Below are 16,682 nucleotides of genomic sequence, written 5' to 3'. Positions count from 1 at the left end.
ATCAGTCGGACTTATACACTACAAGAAAATTTATCTATAGAGGCAAAACTTTGAGGCAAATAATTTTTCATAGCCTCTAAAAGATATTAGCATCAATTAAAGTATGATTGTCTTTAAATGGTAGTTTTTGCAACAGTGGATTATATGATGCCTCTAAATATTCTTTTTTGCATCAATGAAGTTATTGTTGCCTCTAAATGTTAGTTTTAGCATTAGTGAATTTATATTTGCCTCTAAAAGTTCATTTTTAGCATTAGTGAAACTTTGGTTGCCTCTAAAATTTATTTATAGCAATAATGAATTTTATGTTGCCTCTAAAAGTTTTTTTTATATATAGCAATAGAGAAATGATGGTTGCCTCTAAAAGTTTTTAAGCGGACTTTAAAAAAAAACGGAAATTGTATGTATATTGATTCATGAATAGAGAAATAATTAAGTGGTTATTCTTCTTGTGCAAGCCTTGTACAAAAGCCTTTCATTTGGAAATCTTTTAAGCTTTTTAATTCCATTTTGCAACATTTACTTGGTTAGTTTTCTCTCTATAGATCTTACCTTTTGGTTAGTTTTCACACCCTCCATCGCTCAGATTAAAGTAGCTTAATAGTTTTTAATTTTTCGGAGTAAATTTGTATGTATAGACTATAGATATCACAGAATTTATGTGCAAAATTTTTAGAATTATATCGGATAATTATACTACAATTCAAGTAAACTTGTTTAATTTCATAATTTTTAGTTATTATTTTTATTCTAATTAATTGGCTTGATAATTCATTAAGCTATGATCATCAAGGAATTGAAGAAGAATCCGGATATTTAAATCAATTCAATGGAGTTCGAAGGTTGTTGAGGTAGAGTCAATTATTACGCCCTTCTTCATATCACACTTTTCGTGTAACAATATAATTGTCAAGTTTTTTTTTTTTTTTTTTTTTTTTTTTTTTTTTTTTTTTGCAAATCAATTGTCAACTATCTAACCTCTACAAGTGAAAAAAGGAGGCACACCAAGTCAGGCACTACTTCTAATGGTATCCATGTCCCCAAAATTATACCCTTGTATCTATATCTGCCTCTATATTTTATTTTTTCAATGTATTTACAATATACTTTTGGTATTCCTACAATGAATTTAATATGTATCTAAATTAATATTAAGAGTAGAAAAATAAGGCAAGACTATCAACTACTCCATAGCTACTAGCACATACAATAAGAAAGCTGCGAAAGTTCTATAAATTACTACTCATATAAAACTCTTATTACGGCAATAATAATTTTATTGAGACAATCTCTTATGGTCCATTCCATTCTGTAATTACTTGGAATAATTGATGGACTCCTCTCAAATCATTGTATTAAAAAAATAACATCACATATAAAGTAGCTAGGAACCTATATTTAGACCGCAATAGTTTTACAATTATATTAAAAGAAAAAGATAATAATAATAAAGGGTCATAGATATATAGTATCTATATAATTAGTTTCATCATGATCATTGAGCTCCGGAACATCATAGGAGTTTCTTGGTGTGGTCTTAACTATAACCTTCCAATTTGGCTTCAAAACATCATTGACATAAAATACTTGGTGAGCTTGTGTAGCTAAAATGTAAGGATCATTAGCTAACAACTTTGATGTAATAACGCTTATGAAGTTAAAACAATCGCTATTGATCCCTCGACCATGACTATGCACATCCCACCAGTCACACTTAAACAAAGTGACGCGATTTCCTCCAAGGTATTGAACTTCTATGATTTCTTGTAAGAGGCCGTAATAATCAAGGGTTGATGATCCAGTTTCTCCATTCACAACGATCCCACTATTTTGAGTTTCTCTTCCCCTTTCACTATCCTTTGCACGAAACATAAATCCATTAACCATGTAGCCGTTTACAGAAATCACTGCACGATCTGGACCTTGTGCTAATGCTCTTAAGTTAGTAGTAGCACTTGGATGGTTATCCTTTGATAAAATTGTCACCTATAAGATTGATAAAATATATAAATTAGAAGATTATAAAAAAAAATGATGTTAAAAATACTTAACCATAATATATTAAAAGATTATCTATGTTGTAATCAAGGAAAGCATAGATTCACCAAAGAGAATCACACAAGATGCTTGCATCAATAATACAGCAGTTAATTTCATTAAAACTTTGTTTAGCAGTACATCCTCAAATCCAAAATTTATTATGTCATTAAATTTGTGTCTAAAATGAAAATGGGGAAACCCAAATCACTATCAAATCACATGGACTCAACCTAGCTCTTGCAATTAAAGTGATAATGTTACAAAAGCATGAGCTAGTGTAAGATATATCATTTTCTAAAATACTCCGTATATGACTAAAAACATAAGAAGCCATCAAAAACACCAAACATGAATCATAGTTTAATTAGTGGGTCCTTTTTATTACTACTACTCAATTGAATTTGGAAATGAAAAATACAGTGCTCCTCAACCCCAAAATTGTATATGATTATAACAATGCACCTCTCATAAACACAACTCTAATATCCCTCCTTTTCCCCCTTCCCCCTTTTTTCAGGGGCATTACTTTTGTTCAGATAACTAAAATGAATGCAACATTTTACTGTAGTAGCAGTTTGACATACTTGTCTTGATTTATTCTAACTCACCCAACTAATGTTGCTGCCACTTAAAAAGATATCAAGAACCATCCATAAATCATATGCTTTCTTGATTTTTGCACAAAGACATATGAGATTCTATTTCTACCTAATAAAGATCATGAAGCAAATCCTAATTCATGCTGGAGTCATACACATCATATATACCAAAATAAATTACAACTACTTTTCAGCAACTAGATCAATCACTGTGATCTCTACACCATTTCATGAAATAATAAAAGATATATTTTCAAAATAGAAAAAATATAGGAAATAAATAAACACTTACTTGATCTCTAAACCACTTTATAAATTCTCTTTTATGAGAAGAAATCATCCTCTTGTTACTTGTAGCATTGCGAGTGTACTCACCGTGATTGATAATTAGTAAAGTTATATATTTTCTATAAAAGTAAAATTTATACTTACTAAAATATATAAAACTTACTCAATAAATGGTAGTACTTCGTCACAATTATTCAGAACATAAAAGTGAATTTCTTCCCATTCCTTTGTAGTAAGTAAACGAGGACATTCCTTCCCGAATGCTCTACCTCTTGTCTCAAATATAGGTAGGATATCAATTGGAAAAATTTCACGATCATCATAAATTCTATCTTGTTTGTTAAATTTTGTCTCAATATCCTCCATATATCTTGAACAAAATGTCAAGCATTCCTCTAAGAGATACCCTTATGCTATTGATCCTTCAGGGTGACCTTTATTGCGTACATACCCTTTTAATTTTCCAAGATACCTATAAAAAAAATTAAACATTACATATTTATTTATTATTATTACTATAAAAAAAATAAAAATAAAATGAAAATTTTCTACCTTAACGATAATGAACTGGTCCCGCAATCAAAGCTTCACTTGCAAGGTGAATGGGTAACTGTAGCATGATCACAAAAAAGGAAGGAGGAAAAATTCTTTCTAGCTCACATAGGGTAACCCCAATTTGTTTTTCGAGTTTCTCTAACTCATCAATCTTTAAATCCTTAGAACATAACTCTTTGAAAAAGGTGCTCAACTGAACAAGTGGAGAAGACAATGATTTAGGCCAACCACGTATAGCAAGAGGCAATAGATGCTCCATAATAACATGATAATCATGGCTTTTTAATCCAGAGAGTTTACGTTCTTTAAGGAGGGAATTTTTTGAAATATTTGAAGCATAGCCATCTGGAAACTTCACACTAGTCAAAAAATTACAAAAACTCTCTTTTGTTCCAAAGATAATGCACGAGGAGCTGGAGGTAGCTCTTTTGATTTATCAGGATGTGTTATAGGGTGCAATGACTTTCTAATTTTCATTTCAACTAGATCAAGACGTGCACTCATATTGTCCTTAGTTTTTCCTTCAATATCCAATAGTGTACTAAGTAAAGTTTCACACACATTTTTTTCTATATGCTTTACATCCAAATTATGACGTATCAAAAGACTACTCCAATATGGCAATTCAAAAAAAATGCTCTTCTTTCGCCATAATTTCTTTTGTTTTGTCTTTTTCTTATCACGCTTTCTCTTTTTCTTATTACATTCAGCTTGTTCAGCATCAATTTGCTGTAACACTTCCTCACCGGATAATGGTCTAGGTGCAGGTCTCAGCTCTTGTTTCCCATCAAAGGTTCTTCCATCATATCTCCATTTATGATCTAAAGGTAAGAATCTATGGTGACACATATAACAATGTTTATTTTCATTTGGTAACCACTCCGAACTAGTATCGCTATTACAAGACGGACAACCAACAGCTCCTCCCGTTTTCCAACCTGATAAATCACCATAGGCAGGATAATCACTTATAGTCCATAACAAAGATGCATGCATTTTAAAGTTCTCTTTCTTTGAAGCATCATATGTTTCAACACCAACTTCCCAAAGTAAATTAGCTCCTCTATTAAAGGTTGCAAATAAACATCAATCTTATCTTTCGGCCTCTTAGGACCTGGTATAAGCATTGAAAGAATGAAAGAATGTTGCTTCATACAAAGCCATGGAGGTAAATTATATGGTATAAGAACTACCGGCCATGTACTATGAGCAATATGACCATTTCTAAAGGGACTAAACCCGTCACTTGCTAACCCAAGGCGAACATTTCGAGGTTCGGAGGCAAATGAAAGATATTTTTCATCAAAAAATTTCCACGCTTTAGAGTCCGCTGGATGTCTCATTATACCATCAGGATCATCAACACGCTCATCACTATGCCATCTCATACTTGCTGCAGTTTTAGATGACATATACATTCTTTGAAGCCTGGGAATCAAAGGAAAATAACGCATTGTCTTTCTAGGAGTCCTTCTAGGCTTACATTGTGACGTTGAAGATTCATTATTACGTTCATCAATTTTCCATCTAGAAGCATGACACTTTACACATTCATCAGCATTAGCATGATCCTTCAGAATAGCATACAATTATTAGGACAAGCATCAATTTTGATAGACTCAAGGGAAAGGCTCTTTATCATCTTTTGAGCATCATAAAAAGATTTTGGCAGAAGGCAATGCTTCTTTAAGTAGATCAAGAATCATAGACAAGCTTTTATCACTTATTCCACCTAAGCATTTTATGTGGAATAACTTAAGCAAGAAAGACAGTTTTGAGAATTGCTTACAGCTAGGATACAACTCTAACTCAAGATCAACCATTAGTTTGTAAAAGTTTTTTGTTGCTTCCGGAGGATCTTTGCTTTCACTCACACCAATTGTCTTGTCCCCCACGACATTGTCAGATTGTACTCCAGAGGCATCATGTAGCATATCAGACATGACATCATGCTCATGCAATGGGTATTCATTTGACTCATCTATAATATTATCAAGAATTGTTGAATCATCAACCCGTTCTCCATGTCGCAACCAACGTGTATAACTCTTAACAATCCCAAATTTAAGCAAATCTAACTCTATTTCGTCTCTACATTTTCTTCTTTCATTGTTGCATTTAACACATGGGCAAGGCACTACAGCTTTGGCATTCTTTTGTGAAAAAGCAAATTCTAGAAACTCTTTTACACCAATCTTGTACCTAGGGACACTTTTTTTGTATTGCATCCACTCGCGATTCTTTGACACCATGATCTCCTATATAATTATCATATTAAATTTTATTAGTTTTTTTTTTTTTTTTTTTTTTTTTTTGGTAAGCATGTATAAACAAGTTAATTACATTAAAGATGTTGTAACATAACTGCAAATAAATAATCACAAAATTAAGCAAACAGAAATTCAGGAAAATAAACTATTTATAGCACATAAATGACAATTACATAATCAATTATACACAACACAAAAACAATGAAAAGAGTACTTTCAAGAACAAATCTTTCTCCAAATAAGTAACAAATCAGGTTGTTCTCTTTGTGTTCTTTTTGAAAAAAAAAACTGGAAATACTTCTTTCTTGGGATCTCTTCATTAAATTAGATTTCTGAAATCTGTAGCAATGTAGCATTATTAAGTAATTAAGCTTGTGGTTTCAAAAAAAAAAAAAAAGGGTTTATTAAGTTTGTATTAGAACATATCATTATTAATTTATTTCATAGTTGCAAGTTCAATCATCATTACAGCTTCAATTTAATTAAAAAAAAAAAAAAGAACTTCAACTAGGCAGTAAGGCAGTTGGCAATTGGCAGATTCAATTCAACAATCAACCTATTTCACTAATTGAAATCTACAATTCAATTCAATTATTCAATTTATAATTGAATTCATACTCAAAATCTCAAATTCTAACCATTTAACCAACAAAAAACAGAATCTAATTGAAACAAAAGAGAAAGGAAAGAACTCAAGAAGAGAACCTTAATTGGAGCCTTGGAGGAGTTGGAACCCGAGAACACTGAACAGTGAGCACCCCCTAAACACCGTCACTCTGTCAGGTCGCCGACTTGCCGCCGAGAAGAACTCCGTCTCGGTGACTCCGTGACTCGTGGCTAAGCAGGGAACTTGATGAGTACGTGCTAAGATAGAGGTTATTTCACTTTCTATAAATTTTCTATAAATTTTTGGGGCTAGTGCTGTTGAAATTGAAGATATGGGAAGATTTGGTGGGATGTTTTGGTTTTTGGGGAAATAGTGGCGGTGGAAGATACTAAGGCTAACATTGTAGGGGTTATTTCACTTTTTTTTTTTTTTTGTAATACTGGCCTATGAATCTATAATACGAGTATACGACATTAGGGATGTACTTTTATTTTATTTTTTAAATTGGTATTTATTTCTTTAAATTTATGTAATAAGTCCAATACAACAAACATACTATATATATTTATTGTAGACTAAGCTTATAGTCTTATAATATAAAGTATTGTTAGTAAATGAAAAAAATAACAAAAAAATAAAAATAAATTAATGTGGGTAGGGTTGGTAGGAAAGAAAAATAATACTTCCTCTATTTTTTTAATATTACACCACTTACCTTTTAAGGTAGTTTTACATCTATTGCACCATATCCATTTTAGGAAAAGAAATTTATATGTTCACACTATAAATACCTAATATACCCTTGCTTTTCACCCCTTACTTTTATTTTGTGCATACAATCACATGGGCAACTTGGTATTTCTACCTTTCTCTCTCATCCTTTCTTCCACTATCAAAAAATTTGTGTCAAACCCTTATGGTGCAATCAATATAAAATGGAAGGAATATAACACTTTAAATAATTAACACGTGTGAGTTTTTATAGACTTTGAGGGTTTGTTCACATTTATTGAAGTGAGCTAAACTGAATTGCACTGAACTGAGTTGATCGGAGCTGAACTGAACTGGAATAATTGGAGCTGAACTAAATTGAATTGAACTGAGCTGAAATGAATATTTTATGAGAGAATGAAATTAGGAGCTGAACTGAACTGAACTGATTGGAGCTAAACTGAATTGAATTGAAATTAAGCTGTATTGAACAGGCTATAAGGCAAAACTAGCTTATGTGTAGATGAATGAGAGTATAAAATTAACAGATTTCCTTATATTGATTAAACTATGACACTACATACATACACTAAGGGCATGTTCTGATTTATTGAATAACAATTAAGCGGTACTGAACTTAAATGAATTGAACTGAGTAGAGCTGAAATGAATTGTTTATGAGAGAAGGAAATTAAGGAACTGAATTGAACTGAACTGAATAGAGCTGAAATGAATTGTTTATGAGAGAAGGAAATTAGGAACTAAAATGAATTGAAATGAACTGATTGGAGCTGAACTGAACTAAAACTAAGCTGAAGTTAAGTTGATATTAACTTAGATTATGTAATGTGAATATAACCAATTTGTTATAATTAAATTTGAGTGTGACAGTTGCACAATAAATAAAATTGAGTAGTAAATTATTATAATTACATATGAAATACTTGGAAAACTAATGTAACTTCACGCTATCTAAAATATACCTTGTCTTATTATCTTGGAAAGACAAACTCTAATTATTTTATGTATTGATTTAATTTTAAATAGTATCTTGATATTCAACAAATTGATATGTTGATACTCTCTTCATATTTCTAATATTTGTTTTATAATTTTCGTATCCGGAGAAATGGAGCAAGTAATAAATACAAAGGGAGATTTTAATTAATATGTCTGTGATTTAATAAGTAATAAACTACTACTCTTATTTTTATTTAAGTTAGTTAAATTATTCTAAAATTACGTGTCTATCAAAGTGTAACACTTAAAAAAACACGGAAGGAGTATTTACGTACCACTTGAGTTTTTTTATACTACACGTAAGACAAGAGTTTATGTTGTACACTTGTAATACCCTTCTCTATTTCATAATAATCAGAACAATTTGACTGATATTTGTGCGAAGAAATGTTTGTATATTATGTATAAAAATTTGATACAATAATAACAATTTACGTAAGACAAATGCAAAGGTATTTTACATAGCAACACATTTTTTTTTATGTATTGATAAAACCTTTAGTTAAATTAAGTAAACAAACAGTGCAATAAAAGTCAACTCATTTTGTATAATGTATGAAAGTATGTTGTATAATGTTCATGTATATTGTACTCTAGATCTCAATCTTTTCCCATCCCATACAAAAGAATGGAGGAAAGCAAACAAATATAATAAGGCAAAACAAAAAAAAAAAAAAAAAAAAAAAAAAGAAACCCCAACACCTTAAACAAAGCTCTTCGTATGTTCCGCCATTATTTCCCCAAAAAGAAGCAAACAACCCACCAAATCTTCCTAACTTATCTTCAATTTCAACAAATCAGAAAAAAATGGAAAATAATAAAATTCTTGATCATCTTGGCGGAATTATGATCCAAAATAGTGAAATTTTCAAAACTGAATTAACCCCAAAAATTGAGAGGGAATTTTTTTATTTTCATCTGTTATTCCCTCCTAAAATTTTCACAATTAAAATACAAGTATGTGGTAAATAATCCCCTTGTCTATCCTTTTTTTTTATTAAATTTTCCTCCTATAAATTTACACTAAGCAATCTCAAAAGTTAGATTTAAAATAAATCTTACTACTCGAACTCAGAGAAATCAGACGAAGAAAATAGCGATTGGAAGCAGTCGAATTTGATTTGTTGGAGTACTTATCACCGTCCAAGGTAATTAATATGTTTAATTCATCAATAGAAGTAATTTTTTTTTGGTTTTTTTTAATTATTTTAAATATGATATTTTTAATTATTTTGAATATGATAGTATTCTAAATTTTTAGATTGAACTACGAATTTATTGTTATTTATAGTTTTTAAATTAAATTACTTTGAATGTGAAATTTAATTGAATGATAAAATGTATCAACTTTGAAGTTTGCGGTCTACTATTATACTATAACGAATGTTTTGATTGGTTGAATTTTGTGCAAATATGTGTAGATTAATGATTTTTGTGAGATCTGTCGTAAGACCATACCCGTACCCGATTACCGAACCGCCCTTTCGGCTATGATTGAGAGTCCATATTTCTCATATTACCCATCATTTTTATTTTCTGTATAATCAAAACACTAATAATAATAAAACAAATATGTGTATTCGAGTGATAATTAATGAAAACAGAAAGATTGTGGGAGTAGAGAGAAAAGAAAGAAAAGGGTGAGTGTTTAGTCAGGGTGATGCTATTTTGGGTGGGAAGCGTAAGTTCAATGTAGGTACTCTGTTTGGCTATTAACTTTGATTAAGGTATGAAATTTTGTTTTGTTTGGTTGAATAGTTGACAAACTACTTTTATATGTAGGTTCAAATACATAAAAGACAATTTTATGACATTTAAGGTTTCTTAATGTGTCAAATCGACAAATTAATCCAGTAATTAAAATATTATTTGGTTTAAATAATTTTACAAGGTTTTGATTTATTGTAATGATTTTATTCATGCACATACTTACTGTAGTTTATCACTTTGATTTCTTATAGTTTTTCTTCTTTAGCTCCAATATGTCAAGATCAGGAGGAAAGGCTCCTTCAAAAGAAAACTACATAGCTCAAAATGAGTATGAAATACAAAGACTCAGGACAATTGAAGCTAACAAGACGAGGATGAAGACTTTGGGCATAAAGCGCATTGCCGCTTCTTTGACAAGTTTAGTAGATAGCTCAAAAGTTAAGAAAAGTAAAGAAAAGTGTAATGCATCACTTGAGAAAGATAGTGATTATGTACCCGATGAGAATGAGTAAGTTGAGTATGAGAAAGAAACTCACAATGTGACTTCAAATAAGAAGGTATTGACTTATTTTTCGTAAAGTTTTTCTTAGATACTATCTAATAATCATGCATTATCTTATATTTGGTTACCTACTCTTTATTATAAAAAATTTCAGGTTAAAATTAATGAGAACAAAGAAAGGGATCGAAGGAGCAATCTCATTCCACCAATGTCAATTGCTAGGTTATTAAGATCAAATAAAAAAAGACAGGCAAGACAAGGAAATAAAAACGGTGATAAAACCGGAAGAGGTATACAAGGAAATATTCATGCGATTTCTCAATTTTGGTATATTCTACTAACTTGCCCCAAAATGTACTTGATATAGGACGATATGAAGCGCAACACTCTGAAAACAATAATGATAATGATTTGCAAGGTCGAGAAGGTGATAACAGTTTAGATCAAACAAGAGATGACATTACTTTAAAAGGACAAGAAGATTTCAACAATGCAGACATGATTAGAAGTTATGATGATGAAATACCTATAAATGAAGGAGAAGACAACAATGGTATTATTTGTTATTTATTCAATGGTTTTTATTTACAATGCACGAATTAATACATTTCATAATGTTTTATATTATAGGAACTAAAAAAAAGAGAAAAACTTATAAGACTAACAATCCTAGAGGCCCTACAAGAAATCTTCAAATGGCAAAAATGAGACCTGGTGAGAAAAAAAAAGTGGATTTTAACATAAAAGGTCAGCCGATTGGTGTGAATAGGGCTTGTTTGGCAAATTATTGTGGTGGTCTTGTACGAGATCCTCTTAACGCTCCACTTTATGAGGTGAAAGTATTTTAACAGATTTCGAAAGAAAATAAGGAGAAGATGTGGCAACTTGTTCTGGTAATTTTTTTTTTTTTTATAATTTTATACCTTGATACAAATAGATTATTTTTTTCTTGCAATTTTTTTTTTTTTTTTTTTTGGCACTAATAACTACATTTCTGTGTATTGTAAAGGAAAAATTTGATATAGGACTTGAAGATGATGAGGATGAAGAGGGACGTGAAAAGAAGTTAAAAGAAAGAAAAAAGTTTATCATGGAATCTTTGAATAAGAAGTATAGGAATTATCGCGCAAGATTGAAAAATACTTATTATGATACAGTTGGTACAGATGAAGATCGACTTAAAGAGGAAAATATGCCTCCAAATGTTGATGAAAATGACTTGAAATGGCTTGTTGAATATTTTGGGTCAACAGAATTTAAGGTATAGTATAATGTTATCATATATTTCTTTCTTTCTTTTTTAGTTTTGGACATTAATTATATATTACTTTTCATATTTTAAAGGCCATAAGTAAAAGAAATGCTGACAATCGATCTTACCAAGATGCTGGACACACTGCTGGGACAAAGAGTTTTGCTCAAAAAGCCGAAGACATGGTAAACTCTTTCCCTTTATTTTTTTTGCAAAAAAAAAAAGTAATTTTATGATGTAACTTTTTTATGATATCAGTTCAATCGTGACAAAGTAGTGCCAAGCATGTTGGATTTATACGAGGAAACTCATTCTAAAAGTGATAAAGCACCTATCACTGAAGTGGCAAAATAAACCATGGTAAGAATTTACGTAGTAGTAAGACTAATATTGAAAAATCATACTATATCTATATTGTATTACAAAAGCTAATGAACAAATCCTATCAATAACTTAATTCATCGTATTTTCATTTTTTATTCCTATATTATTAAAGGTATTTTGAAAGTTAATTGTGGAGGTGGTATATGTTGTGATTGAAATGATGTTGGAGTTGTTTTATGTTTATTGTGTGACAGCAGGTTGAAATGATTATATTAAAGTTGGTTTTCAGTCATATTATAAGGGAAATTCTGTCCAAATTTATGTAGAAGTAAAGATACATTGTATTTGTTATAAGTTAAAAAGACTTGTGGCCTTTATTCTCTCTGTAGGATCAATCTAGTATATAATTAATTGATTTCATTTGTAATTATTAGTGTTTTTAGTTTTTCCCCTTTTTGTATAATCTTACATTTATTTTTTTTATACAGTCAAAAATTAAAGATCTCCTTATGCAACGTGAGGCAGGAGAAATAGACATGACCGATGAAGAAATCTATGCAAAAGGTAAGCCCATTGGTAAACGTGGTCGTTATCGTGGCAAGGGAGTCAGTCCTTCTATTACATCATTATATGGGACATTTAGTGAAGGAGAAAAGCTACGCAAAGAAGTCGATGAAGCAAAGAATGAGGCAATAGAGGCTAAACAAGAGGCAAAAGAAGCTAATGTGAAAAATAAAGCCCTAAATAAAAAGATGAGAGGCCTTCAGAATGAAATGGAGGTCATGAAAGATTTCATGAGGAATATTTTGAACCATCTAGGCTATGATTTGTCTGAAAGGTATATTTCATTATTTAATACTATTATATGATTATTGGATTGAATTTAAAAAATAGTTTTTATTTGTCATTGCATACTAATTATGAAAATATAGGTTAATGATAACGAGGATGACTATGAGGAAGATAATGAGAATAACGATGAAGAGGATGATGAAATTCAAGTAGATGAAGAGTAGTAGTAACATTTATTTTCATTCATTGTAAGTTCTAGTGAACTAAATTTTTTAATCTTTCTTTGGATGTGATAACATTTAACTATGATCATTTACAGCTTTATTTTATTATTTTATGAATTAGTGATCTATACTTATTTAAATCTAATTTTTCATCATTGTAACAAATATTTAATTTCATACTTTTCAATGACAGGAAATTATATAATGAAGATGGCTAGAGATGGAATTGGAAGAAATTGAAGAAAATAATGTTGTTTTCAAGCTTATAGTTTTAGATAGAAAACTATTTTGTATTCACATTATCCAATTTTTTTTTAAATTATTTTGAAGTTAAGTAGTTTAGTAACTTAAATGAATATTTTTGGATCAATAATGTAATGACTATTAAATTATTAATAATGTTATTTTTGTTTGATATAATGAAATCAACTTGCTTTACATACGTTATATTGACATGATGATAAATCTTTTAAAATGATGTGGCCTATAAATGTACAACAAAAATTATATCATGACATAAAAAATTCTTGTAATATAAATTACTATACATTTCGAATTAATATATTAGAGGCATATACAATGTTCTTTTGCCTCTAAAAACCTTTTATGTCAAATTTCTAATTTGCATCTAAATATCATTAGCATTAATATAAAAAATTGAATCTAATTATATTTTGAGACAAAACTATATGATTGCTTCTAAATGTATATGGTATGTAGAAGCAAATAGATATAATGCCTTTAAATATATTTTGAGGCAAAATTATAAGGTTGCCTCTAAATATATATGGTATTTAGAAGCAAATTTTCATAATGCCTCTAAATATATTTAGGGGCAAGATTATACGGTTGCCTCCAAATATATTTAGAGGCAAGATTATACAATTGCCTCCAAATATATTTAGGGGCAGGATTATATAGTTGCTTCTAAATATACGGGTTTTTAGAAGCAATGCATTGTATTGCCTCTAAAAGAGGCTTTAGAGGCAACCATCAATTAGCGACGGAATTTTTAGAGGCACTTGATTAATTATCTCTAAAAGTTATTAGAGGCAACATCATTATTATTAGAGGCATTTTTTACTTGCTTCTATAAGTAATTTTTTTTTGTAGTGTCGGAACTCCAAACCTAGGAAAAATGATCTTCTTTAGAAGCTTAAGCACAACCTTGTGATCATTGGTAGGTGAGGGTATGGCTTCAATCCATTTCGTAACATAATCGACCGCTACCAAGATATATAGATTCCCACAAGAAGAAACGAAAGGCCCCATAAAATCCACCCCCCAAACATCGAAGGGTTCAACTTCTAAAACACTTTGTTGGGGCATTTCGTCCGTCTTGTTAATGCCTCCGCTCCTTTGACATCTATCACATTGCGCAACGAATTGGTGGGCATCTCTATGCATTGTCATCCACCACAATAAAGATTGAGAGATTTTTGCCACTGTTTTGTCAACACCACCATGCCCTCCACATGGTAGTGAGTGGCAATGCTCAAGAACTCCTTGAATTTCGTGATCTGGAACACACTTCCGATAAAGGCCATCTCCACATTCCTTGAATAGGTATGGGTCATTACTAAAGTACCTTCTCACTTCCTTGAAAAACTTCTTCTTTTGTTGAGAAGTGTACTCCGGGGGAACGACTCCACACGCAAGATAGTTGGCTATATCCGCGTACCAAGGGGTAGAAGTTGACACCAAAGCCATGAGAGCCTTGAATCCTATCTCATCATTAATCGGTACATCCTCCTTGTTCTCAAATGGGTAGCCTAGACAAATGATCCGCTACATAGTTCTCCGCTCCCTTTTGTCCCTCATTTCCATGTGAAAGTCTTGGAGAGAGAGAACCCAACGGATCAAGAGAGGCTTTGCTTCTTTCTTGGTCATGAGATACTGCACCGCGATGTGATCCGTGTACACAATAACTTTTGAGCATATAAGATAGGACCGAAACTTATCGAATGCAAACACTACCACTAACATCTCTTTCTCCGTTGTTGTGTAATTATTTTGAGCCTCATCTAGAGTCCTACTTGCGTAGTAGATGACACATGATTTTCCTTGTCTATTTTGACCAAGAACGACACCTACTGCAAAGTCACTAGCATCGCACATTAGCTCAAAAGGCAAGCTCCAATCCGGAGCTTGCACAACGGGAGAAGAAATGAGAGCTTCCTTGAGCTTACAAAACGCCTCAAGGCAAGCCTCATTGAAGTTAAAAACAACCTCTTTTTTGAGTAATTCTGTCAAAGGTTTGGCGATTGAAGAAAAATCTTTGATAGACCTCCGGTAAAAACTGGCATGCCCAAGAAAAGCCCGTACCCCCGTGATGGAAGTAGGAGGGGGCAACTTTTCAATCACCGAAACCTTGGTCGGATCAACCTCAATGCCATTTTTTGAAACCTTGTGGCCGAGGACAATGCCCTCCTCTACCATAAAATGGCACTTTTCCCAATTTAAAACCAAACTCGTCTCTTGAAACCTTTTCAAAACTTTTTCAAGGTTAAAAAGACAAGTGTCAAAAGACGAGCCACCAACACTAAAATCATCCATGAAAACTTCAATTTCTTTTTCAAGCATCTCAGAGAAAATGGAATTCATGCATCTTTGAAAAGTAGAGGGAGCATTGCATAATCCGAATGGAATTCTTTGGTATGCAAATGTCCCATATGGACACGTGAAAGTAGTTTTCTCTTGATCACTTAAATGGATAGGGATTTGGAAAAAATCGGAATACCCATCCAAGAAACAAAAGAAAGCATGGTTAGAAAGCCTTTCAAGCATTTGGTCCATGAAAGGGAGAGGAAAACAATCTTTCTTGGTGTTTTTGTTCAATCTCCTATAATCATTCTCCACCCGGTCACCATCCGGGTGGAGATTTCCTCTCCCTTTTCATCCTTGATTATGGTCATCCCACCCTTCTTTGGAACTACATGAACCGGGCTAACCCATTTGCTATCGGAGATAGCATAGATGTTGCCCGCCTCACGTAGTTTCAAAATTTCTTTCTTCACAACCTCTTGAAGGTTGGGGTTCAAACTTCTTTGAGGTTCAATGGAGGTGGAATGATCATCTTCAAGATGAATATGATTCATGCATAAAGAAGGGCTAATACCTTTGATATCATCAATGCTATACCCTATCACATCCCTATATTTTCTTAAAACATCAAGAAGTTTTTCCAAATTAAGAGCATCTAGGGTAGCATTGACAATAATAGGGTATTTTCCCTCCTTATCAAGAAAAGCATATTTCAGAGAAGGGGGAAGGGGCTTGAGTTCTACCTTGGGAGGAGGCTTAGAAATCTCCTCCAATTTCTCCTCCTTGGACTCAAGCTCGATCTCAACTTGTTGTTCAACTTCCTCCTTTAAGGATTCCTCCATTGCCATGACAAATTCTATAGCCTCTTAAGAGTGGAACTCTTCTTTGCATGTAAGGGCTTCTATCATTGGATCTTGAGGCCTCATCATGACCCTCCCCAAGCGATCTAGCTCTTCATTCACAACATCAACTCTATAGCATTTTTCAACCATGGGGGTCTTGAGCAACTTAGAAAATTCAAAGACAATCTTTTCATCGGCCACTTCATAAGTGATGGTGTTGTTCTTGCAATTAATGACCGCCCCCAAAGTTTTAGGAGCTTCACGTCCCCAAATCAAAGGAGTGTTAATATCTTCCTCCATATCAATCACTACAAAGTCACAAGGCACGTAGATGTGTCCCACTTGAATTGGAACATCCTCAAGCTCTCCACAAGGTAATTTCACCGAACGATCGGCCAATTG

The 16,682-nt window shown here is 31.9% G+C and overlaps 1 protein-coding gene and 1 long non-coding RNA gene across 7 annotated transcripts; one reads left to right on the top strand and one right to left on the bottom strand.

Moving 5' to 3' along the window:
• Positions 1-914: 914 nt before the first annotated feature.
• On the bottom strand, positions 915-6,730 carry LOC110739393. 4 transcript variants are annotated; one of them, XR_002514804.1, is made up of 4 exons: positions 6,458-6,730; positions 3,480-5,740; positions 3,091-3,399; positions 915-1,986 (listed from the first exon to the last, which is right to left on the bottom strand). XR_002514804.1 is itself a non-coding variant. In XM_021919854.1 (2 exons), exons 1-2 carry the CDS (start codon positions 2,977-2,979, stop codon positions 1,456-1,458), a joined length of 579 nt encoding a protein of 192 aa, XP_021775546.1. In that variant the 5' UTR covers positions 2,980-3,084; the 3' UTR covers positions 915-1,455. The 4 variants fall into 4 exon arrangements, 1 of the variants encoding a protein (XP_021775546.1); XR_002514805.1 differs by having other exon boundaries at positions 3,480-3,675; XR_002514806.1 differs by lacking the exons at positions 3,091-3,399; positions 3,480-5,740.
• A 2,019-nt stretch (positions 6,731-8,749) lies between these two features.
• Positions 8,750-13,271, top strand: LOC110739391. 3 transcript variants are annotated; one of them, XR_002514802.1, is made up of 11 exons: positions 8,750-9,238; positions 10,066-10,357; positions 10,457-10,592; positions 10,670-10,855; positions 10,933-11,195; positions 11,312-11,563; positions 11,647-11,739; positions 11,813-11,914; positions 12,367-12,716; positions 12,811-12,918; positions 13,088-13,271. It is a non-coding gene; the product is annotated as an uncharacterized LOC110739391 (long non-coding RNA). The 3 variants fall into 3 exon arrangements; XR_002514803.1 differs by having other exon boundaries at positions 10,052-10,357; positions 12,367-12,442; XR_002514801.1 differs by having other exon boundaries at positions 10,052-10,357.
• Positions 13,272-16,682: the final 3,411 nt, after the last annotated feature.

The sequence above is a fragment of the Chenopodium quinoa genome, unplaced genomic scaffold, assembly GCF_001683475.1.
Source record: "Chenopodium quinoa cultivar QQ74 unplaced genomic scaffold, ASM168347v1, whole genome shotgun sequence".
Classification (NCBI taxonomy): domain Eukaryota; kingdom Viridiplantae; phylum Streptophyta; class Magnoliopsida; order Caryophyllales; family Amaranthaceae; genus Chenopodium; species Chenopodium quinoa.
The sequence above is the reverse complement of the archived record's forward strand: the minus strand, read 5'-3'. Positions and strand labels throughout refer to the sequence as shown.

Excerpts from the sequence above, each read along its gene's own strand:
- LOC110739393 (XM_021919854.1), bottom strand. The coding sequence starts at position 2,979 with ATGATTTCTTCTCATAAAAGAGAATTTATAAAGTGGTTTAGAGATCAA. Across the intron at positions 1,987-2,931 it reads TAAAGTGGTTTAGAGATCAA|GTGACAATTTTATCAAAGGA; the intron begins GTAAGTGTTTAT and ends TCAATCTTATAG.